Source organism: Bombus impatiens, unplaced genomic scaffold (genome assembly GCF_000188095.3).
Source record: "Bombus impatiens unplaced genomic scaffold, BIMP_2.2 scf_0191, whole genome shotgun sequence".
NCBI lineage: Eukaryota > Metazoa > Arthropoda > Insecta > Hymenoptera > Apidae > Bombus > Bombus impatiens.
In genome coordinates, this window is record NT_176610.1 from 585,151 (window position 1) to 602,599 (window position 17,449).

General features: G+C 32.9%; 1 protein-coding gene across 3 annotated transcripts in view; it reads right to left on the minus strand.

Moving 5' to 3' along the window:
- LOC100745007 (forkhead box protein O) overlaps window positions 1-13,619 on the minus strand; it is a 298,728-nt gene extending 285,109 nt beyond the window's left edge. For all 3 annotated transcript variants that reach the window (XR_001102114.3, XR_001102115.3, XM_012382794.3), the window contains exon 1: window positions 11,840-13,619. Coding sequence is in view for 1 of the 3 variants with exons in the window: in XM_012382794.3 (XP_012238217.1) it covers window positions 11,840-12,283 (444 nt within the window). In the remaining 2 variants the exon portion in view is untranslated. The remainder of the gene's footprint in view (window positions 1-11,839) is intronic.
- Window positions 13,620-17,449: the final 3,830 nt, after the last annotated feature.

Here is a 17,449-nt window from a genome sequence, read left to right on the forward strand (position 1 = left end):
CAACGACGCGACGCCAGTGTTGCCTCGTGCAAAAATAACGTGGAAAGCCTGCTTTAAACTCAGCCGACCGCACTTACTCGAAATATACGCAGTGCGCGCCTCCCGCTTCTACCAAATCATTTTTAAATCTCATTGAACAGCAGACGGCTGGGAAAATTCGCATTAATTGCGCTATGTTTCGTTAATGACGATTGTATAATGTGTAACGTTGTCTAAATACCACGCGGATAAAGCGACGCGGCGTAGAACCGCTTTGATTCTCGACGTTTGCGTACACGCCGTAAATGGACGCCGCGGAAACCGATGCCTCCAAGATCGTTCGGTTAATCTTTGCTTCCAAACTGCCCGATTATTTTTAGAGGAAACTCTATTGGCGTTCCGTTCAGCTGTTTAACGGAAACGATTGAATTAAAGCTGTTCGAATACTTTGGAATTCATAGAATTTGGGGTAAAGTCGTTCCCTATCCTTCGTTGAGCGGAACACGATATCCAGTAAAAGTACCAACTTTATTCTGTAAAAGCTTTTTACTCGTACGCTTTTACATTGGATATACATGTGAAATTTATATATTTTTTAATTTTTATTTAAAATTAGTTAATATTTAGCTTTGTCATAAGTTCTGTTACAATACAGTAAAAAAATAGGTTACGTTATAATATGCAAGTAACTAAAATTTAATTATTTATAACAAGATCGTCGATTTGAGGAACGATCCGTTAATGGGAAGTTTGTCCCTTTTCGAATAATAACAATAGAAACTGAAAGAAATTGTTAATTGAATATTAATATCTATAAAATAGACCAAAATAAATGATCTTCTTTCATATGGAAACAAAATTATTCAAAGGGTGCGTAATAATTAGTTCGGATAATGAAAGTTCTATTACACGTGTAATAACGAAAAAAAAATGAAGAATGTTAATTAAAATAACTATTCTTTCTTGTGATACAAGTTTGGAAAACTACATAACCAGTTACTAATCACGCACAGCTGCTAAAGAGTTATTCGATTACCTAGATGCTCTTGTCGGAGCTTTATTTGAACTGTATCTGTATTGATATACATCAACAAATTCCTACAAGGAATTCTGTGTATCACATTCCCTTATTTGCTACTCCTAAGAATTCATTACAACATTTTATAGCATATACAATTTCTCACTTTAATATTCGGACAACTTTTGAAACAGAATAACTTCTTTAGAAGTGGACCAAACTACTTTTTTCAAAAGTTAGAAGAATTAGTTTACTAGATGACGCGTTAAAAAGATTTAGAACTATTGCAACTTATCGATATCGCGAAGAAAACAGTAAATATCGCTTTTTCCAACATTTTTTTCTGAGCTTGTAATGAAAATGTAGCCTCTACATGCTGAAGATTTCATCATAATCGGAAAACATTGCTATGAGGTACAAATGGTAAGAACGGTAAAAAATCACAGATTTTCACGACTTTCGGTCAATAATTATAAGCAATCTAAAGATTCTTAGTTTTTGCCTAATTCCCGTGGCGTCAACCGGTTTCGATGAAATCTTTAGCATAAGCTACAACCTACAACTGACATAAATCTACAATTATAGACTCGGAAAGAAAAGTAAGAAACAATCTTTACTATTTTCTTCGCGATGCTGATAAATTTAAGTTGTTCCAAATCTTCTTTACACGCAATCTAGTTAATTAATCCTTCTAACTTTTAAAAAAAACCGTTTTAAGTCACCTAAATTTTAAATATTAAAGCGAGTAACTGTAGATAAATATTTCCGACATATTCAATCATTTGGAAAGATACTGTCGTGACTCAAGTTCCTTTCTTCTGAAGAGTCAGGCCTCGTTAAACATTACACACAACGTTAAACATTACATAGTGACAAAATACATGAATAGGGGAAGTCGTTATACGAAATTCAATTGAATATAATTTGGAATTATTACTTAAAATTTGGATTTTAAATTGTTCTATGGATCGTTCTATCGTTCGAAGAACAAAAAATGTATCTTTGAATATCGTATTATAAAAACAAAATAGGAATAAACCTATTCATCATGCAGTTGATTGGATTTACAAGTAGTAAGATTTCTCTTATTTATAGCTGCTCTGTTCTCTCATACAACATGTAATAGTAGTATATGTATGTACGTAGTGAAACATCGAATAGTATCTGTGTGATAGATAGTACAGTAAGAAAAAAGTCCCGTACCGAGAAAGACATTTGGTGCTTATGTTGTTAGTTCGTATCCAAACAGATTATGAGAACAGTGTTCTTTTCTTTTCTCTCTAAAATTTCTCTCTAAAACACTCATCCTACGAAGAATTGCAATTAGACAAAGATAATAAAAAACGAAAACGTTATGCTGTTGATAAACGGAAGAACTCGCGTATAATCTCTGTCAGATAGATATTATTTAAAAGATCAATAGATAACGAAAAGAGATTTTCCTGATATTTTTATAACGCCTGTGTATGATATCAACGTTGTTTTAGAAAAAATAGTGAATTCCGCTAAAAAGAGTTTGTAATTTCTGACTACAAAAATATTCTCTGTATATTACGCATATGGGTATGTTTGTTCAAACATATTTTAACACCTTCAGGCACGCATTCTATGAGAAGAAAACATTCTTGTCGAGAATGACGATCTGCGTATGAAAAGTAACTTGTTTATACAGATTCGATGCGATAATGAATCATTCAACAGTCACATAGATTAACCCTATCAATTGAAATATAGAGAAAAATGATACTATTATAAATATCATTTTATCACAATTTATCTTGAAATTTACTATTACTTGTATCATTTCCTGTGATAAATGAATTTATGAAACCCAGTCAGTTATTTTTTGGCAATTAAATATAAATCGTGTAAAATCGTGTACCTGGATAGCAAAATTAAAAAATTTACAAAAGGTAAAGTTGAACAGTTTGATTTTTACATAGACTTCTTTTATTACACTTGTGTTTTAATCGTTGTTCCAAAGTCAGTCTGCATCATTCGAATAACATATCAATCTATCAAGACTATAGAATACACTTGTATTGTATACACTTGTATTCACTTAACTGATCCAACAGAATCCTGCATAGTAGAAAACCTTTAATTATTTTGAACAGTGTATACAATATTAACATTATGATAGTTTTCTTAATAAAGTTTTCTTAATAAAGTTCTCTTGCAAATCGAGAAAAATGTTTTGTACCGTACTATATAAAAATAATATATTTGGAGGTAGTAAATTTTTCTATAAATATAACAAACATTCGATTATTAATTAAAATTATGCTGGAATCTAGCTAATTGTCGACTTAAGAATGTCTCCTTATATCCTAAGAAGGTTTCAAATTTAATTCTATATTATCAATGCAATGGTTTCCTCAAGAAAATTCATAAGCTGTTCATAGTTCGTGAAAATCAACTGCCTTTAGATGATGATGATACAAGAATCCATCCTTCATTCTATACAATACTGAAAATTCATAAAAATTTGTATACATCAGTTACTCCTACAGCTGTTGCACAAGAATCCTGTAAGGAGGATACAATTAAGATTCCATATAATATTAGATAGATAACACAAGAGTTCATAAAACTAAATTGCTTTTAAAACTATTACGCGAGAATTTCAACTTTATTTCATACAATACCAACTGATTAATATAAAGATTCATAAAAATGTATAAAAATCAGATAGTTTTTGAACTTTGCACAACGAATAACATAAATCAACTTTTATTCATTAAAGAATATGCAGAATACGATGATGGATAATTCCATTCACTGGCATGATAGAGCATCAAATAGAAGATTACGGATCAACGTGAATCCGATACTTTCATAATTGTCCAAGCATTTCCTTCGAATTCTTTGTTGTTCTATAAACGCGAAACGCTTTTCACCTCCGTTCAAAACGGCATACAATCCAGAAAGAGTAACGACGAAATAAGAGGTCATGTTAAAAGAATAACACGTTTAAGGATACCAGGGATTCTCTGACGACGTCTACACGCAGTTGCCGATCGTTAGAGCACAGCTGTCTAATCGTCATGGAAGAATACTGTGTTCAGAGCTTTGTAATGACGGGTACGACTTGTGTAAACGAGTACTAAAACCAGACGGATGAGTGACCTCTGCTGGTTTTCACGGCTCTCGAAGCTTCTTCGCACGAGCTGGAGATTCTACAGCTTTGAGAAATCGGGCTAGACCTGCCTGACGCGGCGCTCGTATTGCTTAAGGGCTTTTCATGTTTCGAACCAAACCGCAGAGACCTTTCCTCTACTTTCCTGTTTCAATAATATCCGACGAGTACCGGCATTCTTTCTGGATATCCTTGACTGCTTTCGAGCTCCAAGGTTGAATTTTCAATCAAAATTTTCAATCCGACTGTAGAAGTCTGAGTAACGAAATCACCACGATTTTCGACAAGATTGACCGAATGTAATAAGATATGACATTACGCAATGAGAAATGAGTTAATAAAAAGAAGAACATTTTAGAGAAATTGATCGTTATTTGTAAAATGGTGAATAGACTTGAATGCAAGATCTAAATCCATCATGTATATACATGCGAATAATTGATTGGTATTGTACTATAGATTTTTGACAAGATTTTTTTTCGTCCTCCATTATCTTGAAAAGTATAGTTTCAAAAATATATGTATACACAAAATCCTATTTCCGAATTCTCAAAGTTAATGATAACAGAGATAGCTATGAATGCATGGAAAATGACGCACAATCTTCGCATAACTATATGCATACGCAGTTAAAATCCATACTAGAATTAATGCAACAGCTCTTCTTCATTATTCTTCTAATTTGCGGAAGTTTTGCGTGTTTATTAACTTCTTTTTTATCCTACATACTTTACGGCTACGAAAACTTTATTTTTAATTTTCTACATGTTGAAGGTGCTTTAAGGTACCTTTCATTAACAACATTTTCATTAAACTATCACTATGACTACAGATCATACAGGTACAATATCATCTCTGCTATCCTAGTAAACAAATCTTTTAATCACTCTATTTGTCAAAAGATCGGTAGAACACAGAATTGTACTTTGTACACGATTCCAAAACATTATTTCATGATTTTAAGTAAACATATTAATTTGGCAGTAAATCAATAAATAGCAATATTTGGATTTTTTGCGATATTCTCTATAAGGATCGAAAGTATGTAAAGTTTGCTTCCATTCAAAATAAAGTAAATGATGCGGTGATACAGTAATCGTTGAAACGTTAGGACTCAATCTCAGAATTACAGCCGCCGTACACAATAGTTATGCACGTCGCAGATAATACCGATCTATCCTCGTTTATTTATATTCTTACTTATACACGCGACCAGCCGCGAGTAGAAACACCACGCCGGAGATACAGATATTTATACACAGACATCACGTGATTGCACACTGTTTCGCGCCTTGCAGTGAACTTTGCAGCTACACTAAATGGACTTTTCGCAACCGGCCTCTTACACATATCGCTACTTTTCGAACCTCGAGAGCAGACGTGTTTGCGAACCACCCTTTGTCTCGCTTCACAGTTCACTTGAGAAAACGTCCACCATATTGACAGTTATATCTGTGACGTATCCTACTCTAACGAATCACGTTAATAAATTTTTTGAAAACTTATTGTTGATTGCTGCAAAATTCTCACCATTTATTTTTTCATGTCTTTATTACAACTTTTTGATAGACGATGCGAATAATTTTTCTTGTTGATAGTAATTTGCGTTTCTATGAATTTTATTCAAACAATGAATTATAGTAAGGAACAATTTTACATCTTCAGTTATGTGGAAACTATACAGTAATTTTTTGTATATAATTAATTAAAGTATCTAAGGAAACGTGAATATACAAGCTTCTCTTCGTTCTATTTTCAATTAATTCTAATTCTAATTAACTTCTAATTAACTTTACTTTTTTATATCGATTTTATAACACTATTCGTTACAAACCTTATTCTTGGAAATTCTCTTAAGTAATTAACGGTAAGATAACATTCCTATAAATATTGATATATTTTAAAATATTTATTTCATGATTTAATTTTAAATCATTTCAAATATTCTACGTACAGTTTGCATCGTTCATTGCAGTCTCTGCCTTGAGAATTTTTATTTAATCGATCAATTGAATAAACCTATGCACATGCTTATAAAAAAAGTTGACACGTTTTAAAATCAAAGAAAAAGTCTTCATAACTCATCAAACATTCCTTAATTTTATATTATGTTTTTCCTTTCATTCATAAACTTTATCAATTTCCATAGTGTTTACCATAAACCTGTGCGTTGTTTGAAATTGTATTAATCACATCATATCTGTTTAAAGTATACTTACAATTCGAAAAAAGGGAAAATATTAAAATAAGTCAAATGAAACAAGTACTACAATAAAAAGGCAACTCTACTCTCCAATAATTTAAGTAAACCAGAAAAATCAGCTCAAAGTCAGTGAAAATCAAATCACTTTAACTAATCACTTGAATATTTGCAGCAATCATTTAAACATTGGAGCTGCCTTCCTATTGGTGCAAACTTCTCAATTATATAGACTACTTTTTATGAATATATTATGTGCGTTATATGGAATATTTTGAAATTTCATTAATACTGGAAATTTGAAATGTATATAAAAACTACAAAATATTTAGTAAATGGAGTATTTAGCAAATACATATATATTTCTCAGAGATCATAGAGGAAATTTAAACAATTATCCACTACGTCAATAAGCCTCGATATTCAATGAGACCATCTGTAACAATTATATTCATGCTGTAAGTACATTAATTGTTTATTAAATATATATTTTGTAATAAACATCTTGTAATTTCTATATATAATATTAAACATTTTTAAGTTGATTTTGAATTTGATCTATATAATTATGACAGTTGTATTTCACTGCAGTGCTAATAAAATTTTAAATGATTTATATAATACGTATATAAGTTAAAGTTTTCTGTGGTTTATAATGATCAAATTCTTTCGTAAATCGCTGTTTATGTGAAAACCACAGCGCGGTATTTCAAATACGTTCCAAGCTTATTTACCGTATTCTTTTAATAAATACGATATACATGTTATATATTATTCATCGATACCTATATTTTGCGGAATATTAAAGTAAACTGAAATTACTTAGATCGAAAGGATATTTGAGACAAACTATATAATTTACCCTGTAATTTTCCAAATTCTATTAAGAACAAGCTTTAAGTGATCTACATTTGGAAACAGAGTATTTAACTTCGTTATTAGTAGCATAATAAATTGTGAAATAGGTCGTATACTTACATTAATAGTTCGATGATCATAAATTTCTAGGAGGATATAATTTCTACTCATCAAAAGGAAAGTTTGCTCAACTGATGTTAATATTCTCAGTTGTAATAATCTTAATTCAGTAGCGCGTGTAGTGTGCATATTGTTTTATTTATGGATGTAATTGTGTTAGTTTTTATATAATACCTTCTCCTTGACTGAAATAACCGTATCGCGCGTAGGGCTCTTCGAGTTATATTCTCATTTTTCATACTGTTTCTTGTTGCATTTAGAGCATACAATATTTTTCATTCTTTCATTGTTATATTGAAGACTAATTATGACTCCCTCTCTTTTTTAAATATGTTTACTTCATTAATACAGAAACATAAACTTAAATAACATACCGAAGATTCTTCAGTTATCTTATCAAATTACAATAAGTTCCAAAAGAATAAGAATCGTAGAACTGCTACTGATTGACAATATATCAGTACTAGCAAATAATGCACAATAAGTTTTATTATTCTATGCAAAATTTAAGATTGAGCTTCAAAGTGTTGAATCTTAACTTAGTTCACTGAAATAATACTACCTGATTCTAATATTCAACGAAATATAGATATCGATGCGTAACGCAAGCACGATTGATGTTTATCAATCTAATATCAGATAAATAATATCAAATATTCTCGTTTAACAATAAGGAGGCAACTCCAATATTTATTGACTTGAAATTGTATCTATTGAAAGAGAAAGAAAAGTATAGGTTTTATATCTCTATTCCTGAAATCGCGACGATATAACCGACGAAGCGTTGCTGTTTACCGGGAGCCGTTTTATTTTTCTCGATTTCAGAACTCGCAAAAGTGGTCCGCTTTGAGGGAAAAGTACCACCGCGGGAAAAGTTAACTTCGCCAACTGTTAAACCGCGGTAAATCGATAACATGCTTTTTTTAAATTCCGATGAACGGAGATGTTGCACACGCATCGTTAGAAATCAGACCGCGGCTACACTAATATACACGAAAGACCGCACGAGCAGCCAACTTCTATCAAGATTTCGCCTGCGATTTTTACATTCATTATTCCCTGGCTGAATTCGAACGGGAATTTCGATTCTTCAAGCGAGAAAGCGACTGCGTGAAATTCTTCCGATTTCAGAAGGCCAGAAACCGTTTTCCACGTGAAGAACAGTCACGCGTAAAAATCTTTTTATGCCAGAGATTCGATCGAGAAAATAAACAACTAAAATCAGAAGAAGCCGTATGAATGAGTGCGTATGAAACTCACACAGATAAAAGTACAACGCAAGAGCGTGTTCCCCTACTCTACCGTTACCTTTCTACATGCCGCAAATATATTCTATTCGTTGTATTGTACGAACACTATCGTTCATAAATACCTATTTAGACACTTTAATCAATTTATATGAGCAGCTTTTGAATTTTATTAAAATATACAAATTAATAACGAATTAATATAATAATTTGAAACAACACCAACTACCTTCTTATAGTATTTGTTGATTAGAAATTATAATATGTATAATATATAATTTACTAAACATTTTATGGAAGGTTAAATTAGTATTATAAACTGTAATTTATTTAGGACAAAAGAATTACGCATAAATATTTTGTATAGATATTGAATTCTACTAAAGTTACTGTATAGAATAAAATTGTATAGTGTAACATACTATTACATATATTTATGTAATAAATGTTATGTACATTATGTCATATGTATGTTATGTACATATATCTATTACTTAAATGCCATTGCTTATATTAACACCATTGGTATTTCTATTAATTGAAGAAAACCATCTTAATATAACTTATAATTCAAACATTAAATAATTACAATACAAACTAGTTCTGCAAAGTTTAATAATTACATATGGAAACTACAGGGAAAGATACATCACATTTTTGGAATTTTGAAGGAAAGTAATTTTAAAATTCAGTATACTGACAATTTATCTTATAGTATCAATACCAAATCTTTCTTTGGTTTCCGGATTAGATATATATTTTTGAACCTTGAACATTTGATTTTGAATCCTGTTGAACATTTCAAAAAGGTTGATAGTCGGAACATTAATTACACCATTGGTTTGATAAATATGTATTAAAACATCGCCTCTTAACCATCAAGTAGTAAAGAAATTAGAAAATAAAAAAGTCGATTTATCATATTTTTTCAAATAATCTTCATATGCCAGATTTATTATTGCATATTGATCTCTAAAAATCTTTTGTACTTTCCTGATTTTAATGGTATCCGATATCCAAAAGAAAGCACTGAATACAACATGGTTAAAAAAGAAAATAATAGATATATCCAATAAAAAAGAAACAACAAAATTTTAAGTAGTTGACAAATTAGAAGATTTTGTAAAAAACTAAGGATAGTATTGTAATCGATATTTTTGGAATGATCAAGACTAAAGAAAATATAGAAATTCAATGCAATTTAATTTAAGAAGTGTGTCTAATATTTTAAAATTATTGTTTTATTTTAAATGTGCAAGTAAAATTCTTTTATTATTTTTAAATTACTCTCTTATGTGAAATAAACAAAAATATGACTCATATCATTTATCATATTCATCCCTTGTACTTTTCATACCATTATCCGTAGCTATGGATCTGTAGCTATGGCCATGAGAAACAAAATCATTGCAGTACTATTTATCCATAATAATTTTCCTAGATATTTTTTGATCTTTGAATGTATACTCGTGCCGAGAAATCTAAAACACCTCGCTGGCGCTTTTCTCTTCCTTCCTCTTTTTTTCTCTTTTCTATCTCTGTTACTCGTATTCACGGTCAATGTTTTGGTGGTGACGAGAGAATACGAGTTGTCGAATCTCAATTGAATCGCTGCAACCAGTCGCGAGCATAGCCATGTAAACCAACATTGTTTACTAAGAAGCGAAAGCTCATTAACTGACTGACCATGAAAATAGTTGCTTCTAATTGTTTACAGGAAATCTTATATCGATCACTTATGTGAGATAGAACAGTTCATTTCTTGCTATCAATCATGTCTTGAAGCCTTACGTATGATATTTCGCTGATTCTTAAAAATTTTTTATCGATTTTAATTCAGAACTCGTCTGTATCTATTATTTTAGAATTTGTATCACTTAAAATCTGGCAGATTTGTGCATGGAAAAAGAAAAGAGCACAAGAGAGATGAAACTTTCACATGTTTAGTCAATTCATTTTAAAGTAATTTTTATTTAATAACTTCTAAATTAATGTCTTTAATATTAATTAATATTAATTTTGTAAGTTTTATAACTTTTAATCCCTCAATAAACAAATATTTTTTCTCCTTATTATGTGTCATATAAATACTAGTCGCTGTAATAAAAATATTCGACATGCAGGCCCCAGGCGAAAACTTGGATTTTCCATCTTTTATAGAAGACCAATTTTGAAATTCAATGTGAATATGTCATCTACTAATTCCACATCAAAACTATCTTTTTATAGAATTCTAGAATTAATCATGTTGCGTTCCTTCGAATATTTTTGATCAATTCTATTTTTATACCGTTAAAATACACATGTATTAATGTTGAAGAAAATATGAAAAACTTATTTTTGATATATTTCAAGATGTTTATATTTTCAAATCTATTAGATCATTTTCTTCTTCAATTATTTCATATTTAAATACTTTTCTTTAGTCAGCCAGTCACACTGAAGTCAGAAAATTAACAACGATGAACATATATCTTTTCCACGTGGTTGAAATATATAACGTATATAATTTAATATATTCGCCAATAAATATTCAATTCTGACTAGATTTGCATGAGCAAATGAAACATAATGCTGACAAATGGTACGAGACACACCCTCCGTTCGCGAGTATCAATTTTGAATAATTATGTCGATGACAAAACGTGATAACTTTCACGCCGCGAAACGTTGAAAATTTTCAATTAATCGGTTTAAAAGTAGAGTTGTTTGGTACTAAGAGCATCGCAAGCATCGCAACAACGCGCATGGCTATTACGTAAGATCTAGGCGGGAACGCGAAAACGGCGGAAAGGTATAGATAGTAACTTTCTGCGATGGATTTTAGTAGTGTCAAATACATTAAAACACGCACTTCAAAATACGCTACCATAAGTATTGCGATACCTATACCTTTTTGCACGATTGAACTCATATTATTAGTAACATTAGAGCTTACGAGGTGCAAGCTATTAATATTAATAAATAATCTTTTACAAAAATAAGAAAATTGGTAATAAAGCATATGAAATTTTTAAAGCAGATTTTACCAAGTACAGATCATTTGATTATTCAATATGGAGTAAAATTGTAAAACTGTGCAAGAGTTTATAACCTACAATATGTAACTTGTCAATTCACTCGCATTATTCGTTTGTAAATTACTATAGAAGAGAGTCCTGATGATATTTAATAGAAATGAAATTTTTATTTTCTAGTCATTTCAATTTTCCACAAAGGTATAAACATCCGCAGTCTAAATACAATAGATGCACAAGGAAGACTAAACTAAAACTAACCTTCCAGCCAGCGCTGCTGTTGCTTTCTCCCTTTTCCCTGAAGTACGGTATATTCTGCATCATCCATTCGTAGATCTGTGAGAGCGTCAACCGTTCGTCGGGGGCGCTGGTAATGGCTTGAGTAATAAGATCGGCATAACTGTGATTTCCCCAGGCGTTTCGTCGGGACGAATTCTTCTTGACCGGAAGCAGGCCAGCACCTTGGCCGAGAGAGCCATGCTGAGGCGGTGTGCCACTTTCGACGCCTTCGACGCCCTCTTTGCTAGCCGCTACGCTCGGTACCACGTTTCCCTCGATATATTCCTCCGGTCTTGGCAGCGGCCACGTGTGCGACCGTGCTCTCGTCTGAGGTTCAAACCCGCTCTCAAGGTCGTATGGTACCCCCTGCTGTGGTTGCAACCCGGTCTTCGACCCCGACGCAGAAACCGGCACCGAGTCCATCATGTTCGTTTCCTCTGTGTACTCCACTTTGATCCCGAGCACCTCGCGAGGTGCTGTGTCTGTTCACAAATATCGCGCTGCCTACCAAGAATCCGCGAAAAGTCGCCGTAACAGTCGATGGTCGCGCTGCGATCGAAACTATCGATATCACTAACACTGCCACTTCTACGGGTTAACAACACTACGTCGCTAATAACAAATCGAAACCAGAACCAGGGGGAGGTCACTTTTATTTATTTATCTTATTAAGCCCTGTGTTCCTATATTCACGATTTGTCACTCGATTTCCCTTACCGGCGCGCGACCAGAAATAGGATAAATAGTACATGAATGATATCGCACGCACAATATCGAAAGATATATTGTTATTTTCGGAGAAAACGAGATGAAAGTAAACTAACTGCGAGGAAAAGCAGAGTATCGCGGATCACTCGAATCGAACTCTCCCGCAGCTGGCAGCGGACCGACCGAGAATACGCTACGATGTACGTTGTTCTGCGTGTCGCGAGCAAGCGAGAAAGAAACTGAGAAAGAGAAGCAGGACGAGAGAGATAGGCGATTACGAGAGAGGGGGCAGACCACGTGGTCAAACTCACTGTTTACAAGCCGCGCCGTCGGTCACGTGGCCATGTTTTGATAAAGAACTTGGCCCACTGCGAGGAGAGAATCTTCGACTTTGTTGCCTGGCGGGTTTTATGTACACAGAGTTGCAAAAACTTTTTGCGTTGAGGGACAAGTATTCGTGTCGTGCCAGTTTCCGTGCACGATCTTGTTCGAAGTGTGTCGGCGCAATTTCAATGATCGAAGTAGCGATTATCGATATGCTCCCTGTACCAAAATGAGTGCCTTCCTTCCTACTTCTCATCGATGTCCCAATCGACTGTCCTATTCTCTTGGTCCTTTTCAGAATAGACGTTTTGGACAGTTAGTGCGTTTTTCTTCGAAGTCAAGTGGATCGAAATGATTCAAAGGCGGTCAGACACTAACGTTCGACCTCTCGTATTTTGAGAGCACGATCGAACTTGTTCTAACAACATTCGTTTATATCGAGAATGTGGCGAATATTCTCATGAACGGCATGAACGTTCCAAATATGTTCTAAACGTATGTATCTCTGTATTAGATACGCGCACTTTTATTCTTATGAAAATCAAATCACCTTACTCCTTTATACAACTTGCCGGCAATGCAGCGCGGCGAATACTGACGAATTCTTCTGACCGGCAGCCGGAACTGACCGAACGAAGCCGAAGTTACGAGAAGTGAATTCGTGGCGCCTGCCTCCGCGCATTTGAGAGAGACGAGGATAAGACGACGAGCGACGGTACGAATCGGAGAAAGAAGGATCACTGAGAAGCGAGCGAGACCGACTGATCGACCATTCTAATACCCAACAGAGAAAACTGGAGGGAGATCACGAGCATAGCGAACGAGCTATCTGGTGGGTGGTTCAGCGACGTGGGAGGGATAACAGAAAGGTGGGGGCGAAGTAGCGGAATTGGAGGAAAGGAGAAAAACGTGGCAAGTGAGCAAGCTAGGTAACAAAGAGGTTAGCGGAACGGGCGAGGGAGAAAGAGGCAATGATCCGGAATGAGCTGGATAAAGAGAAGAGGGAGAGAGACAAACCAGTGGCGGAGGGAATCAGTGAGGGCAGCGTGGTCGGCTAGCTAGATCGACAAGGTGGGCGGGGAAAGGGGTACGTTATGCCCCCAGGGCCAGATACTGTTCTCCATACTCCATACGTTGTAGCGCGACGCGGCGGCGAGGAGAGGGAATTCGCACGCGGCCACCTACCCCACACTGATGAGCGTTCAATTCTCTCTTCTCTTTTACAAGTTTTCGAATAATTTCACTGGGTATAATGATGAAATCCCTCTCGGATGTTATTCTAGTTCCGAGATAAAAAGATAAGACAAACTTGATAATCTATATTGGCGAGTTCGATTTAATAAATTCACTTTGTGCATTGAACATACATTAATAAATATTAATAGTAATAAATATCGAATTTGTGTTGTTCACAATTTCCTTTTGCATAAATTTTCTTAGCACGTATTGTTGTAACTGTTTTCCGAATAAATATTCTGAACAACTAAGTTCAATAAACGCTATGTATAACATAGTATGTACTTACATTCACAATGTAATTTAAACATTGTAATAAAATATTTCTGATAGGAAAATTGTGCCAACAGTGGCATGATTGTCAAAATTGATTTGTCAAGTGAGCTGTCTATCTTTGAGAAAAACCTCAAATAAAACCAAAATCATCCAATAATTAAATTTTTTCATTAATAATAAAAAGTAATTAAAGTTTGAATATTGCCAAACAATTACTATCTTTAATGGTAGACCGCCAATTTTTATGCACTTATAAGAAATTTATCCAAAGCATAATGCTTTCTATAATTCCCGGTAGGTAAAACTATTTTTTTAATTATATTCTTAAAAATATAGATTTGCATACAAATCCACAGCTTGGTTATCAATAATATCGATATTTACCACTTTCTGAGTAAAAATTACAAACCTGACATTTTTCTACGAAAAATATCGTTACTTCTTTCTTAACATCTTCTCTATTTTTTTTTTTTTTCTCCATAATTTTCACCGTCTTGGATGAGCTATTAATAACTTTAATGCTCTTATTGATTTTTTTGTAATTTCTAGGCTTGAGAACTTTTTTCCTTTGGAAGACTATTTTAATGCCTGTCAGCCTTTAAGACTCTGTATACGTTGTCTCGTTAAGCTAGCTGAAACCTTTGGAATTTCTCATACGATCGAACGCGCTTAAATTCGAGTAACTGAAGTTAATCAAACCCATTTGAAATTCGTATCTTCGACAATTCGACGAATCTAGATCTATGTAATTGGTAGCTATCTGGTGCTCTTTTTTGCACGTTGATACGCTGACTTTAATACTCAATTCAATTTCACAAGGTACCGTTTGCGAACTTTTAACATCCTACGTCCGACCTTTCGTGGTTTCCCAGATTTTAATGTCAATAACGAGGAACAAAAGTGGAGTACAGAGTTATCGGAAGCTTTCGTTGACCTCTCGCGATAATTCGCAGAATGCACGAAACGAGAAAGGTTAACGAAATGCATAAATTGGGAACTGTTGATTGGAATGCCTTTTTTGTTAGATATGTGATGCATGAAATTTACTCTCTTTTGATATTTAACTGAACTTTGACATCAGTAAAAATCCTGCAACTCCTATTTCAAAATAATCAGGTGTTATATTCTAGTAACTCTTCTTCGGCGAATCATTAAAATGTCACAATGTTGAAATTTACAAATTCCTGCTCTAAATAACTATTTTATCGTCCCAAAAATTGCTCATCTGTGTGCAGAAAATTCGAAACATTTTGTTATTTTCGCATCCCATTATCAGAAATTCTTTGTAACTCGCTGAAATATATACACATAATTACATACATGTTATAAATTGTATTTGAACAATATTTATTAAATACCACAAATAGTTAAAATTCCTATATTCGTTCAAGTGAAAAATATTCCAAAACTTCATTCATTGAATATCAATATTGGATTAATACTCCCTCATTTATTGAATTAATATAATTTCTGTAATTCCTTTTTTTTTTCTCATAAATCTGAATTTGGCTAAAACTAACTACGTTATGATATCTTGAATAAGTTGTGAAACGAAATAATAAAAATTAAATTTAAATTGAAAAAATGGTGTGAAATGAAAATTTGTCAGTCTTATAGCTGATGCTATTTTATCAAGAAAGAAATGCGAAATGTTGGAACGTAATTGGGTCATTTTGAACTTTCGTGTTGTACCACATTTTATCGTGTGAAATCGCACATGCGAAGAAAATTAAAGAAAGAAGGGAAGTTGCTATCCCTTATCCATTAGATCTACCCGAAAAAGGTGAGGTTAAGCTCATACTATCAATTACTTCACCCCAGTTCTAAAGCTTACTTTACACTAAATTGAATCAAGACGCTTGGGATAAAATTTGTTGCAACAATGAATTAGCTATAGAATAAATTTGTCTGCGCGATTAAAAGATTGATCAAATTATGCATTTAATTACATTTTGACCTAATTAGAACGATATTAATATTCATAATAATAAAAGACGTCGACATCGAATATATTTTTAAAATTTGATTTCAAATATCCTCATTATATATACAATATAAAAAATGAATGACTCATAAATCTTAAATTTACGAGTATAAAGCATCAATAGGTATTATATACTTACACTAATTAAAGTTTGTGGTGTAGATTATTATCATGTGTATAAAATAATATTTATTATATATTAAACATGTAAAATCAAGTAAACATTACAAAAAAGAAAACTTATGATACGTTTTAGGCAGAAAAAAAGGTTGTACAAAGTTCAGCAAGGTCTCTTTTGCGCGATATACAAATTAATTTTCGAATTTTTTGTGTCATGTTTACATTATAAACGTAAGAAATTAGATATTGATGGAATAATTATTCTCACTAAATTCGTGCTACATCGTTCGCCAGATTAGGTTTTATACACTTGTGAAGTATTTGAAAATTTGAGAAGTATATATGTGGACATATTTAGATGTGTTTAGAAAGATATTTTTAAAAGGAACAGAGAAATTATAGTGGAAACGAGAAGAAACAAAATAAAATTTTTCTTTCATCAAATAATGATTAATTGCAAAAGAAGAGTCGTTTATATTTTGTTCTACGTTTTTTCAATTTCGTTAATAAATTATAAAATTTAACATTAGATGTGGAATAAATTCTTAAAAATAGTAAGTAAACGACTGTATCAGTTGTTAATAAATGCAATCAAAGTACACAATCACGTACGATCCTGTGCCTCGTCTGTTCCTATACTCTACTTGTAATTTCACATTTCGTTATTAATTGCAATCACTCTAAACGCTATAATCGTATTCCACGCTAAATCGGTAACGTTGGAAATGATACTAGAATAGTAAGAGGGCACTAGTGTCTCCGAACCTTAGGACGAAAATATGCATTTGTCGATAGGTCGATTCCGTATTTCATTGGTGGTACAGTTACCGACTAAAAGTGTAATCACAGACTATCTTGTACTGTGTCTGTGCTAATATTCTATTTGAAATTCCATATTCAAAATTAGTTTTACTGGCAATCACTACAAACGTTGTAATCTTATT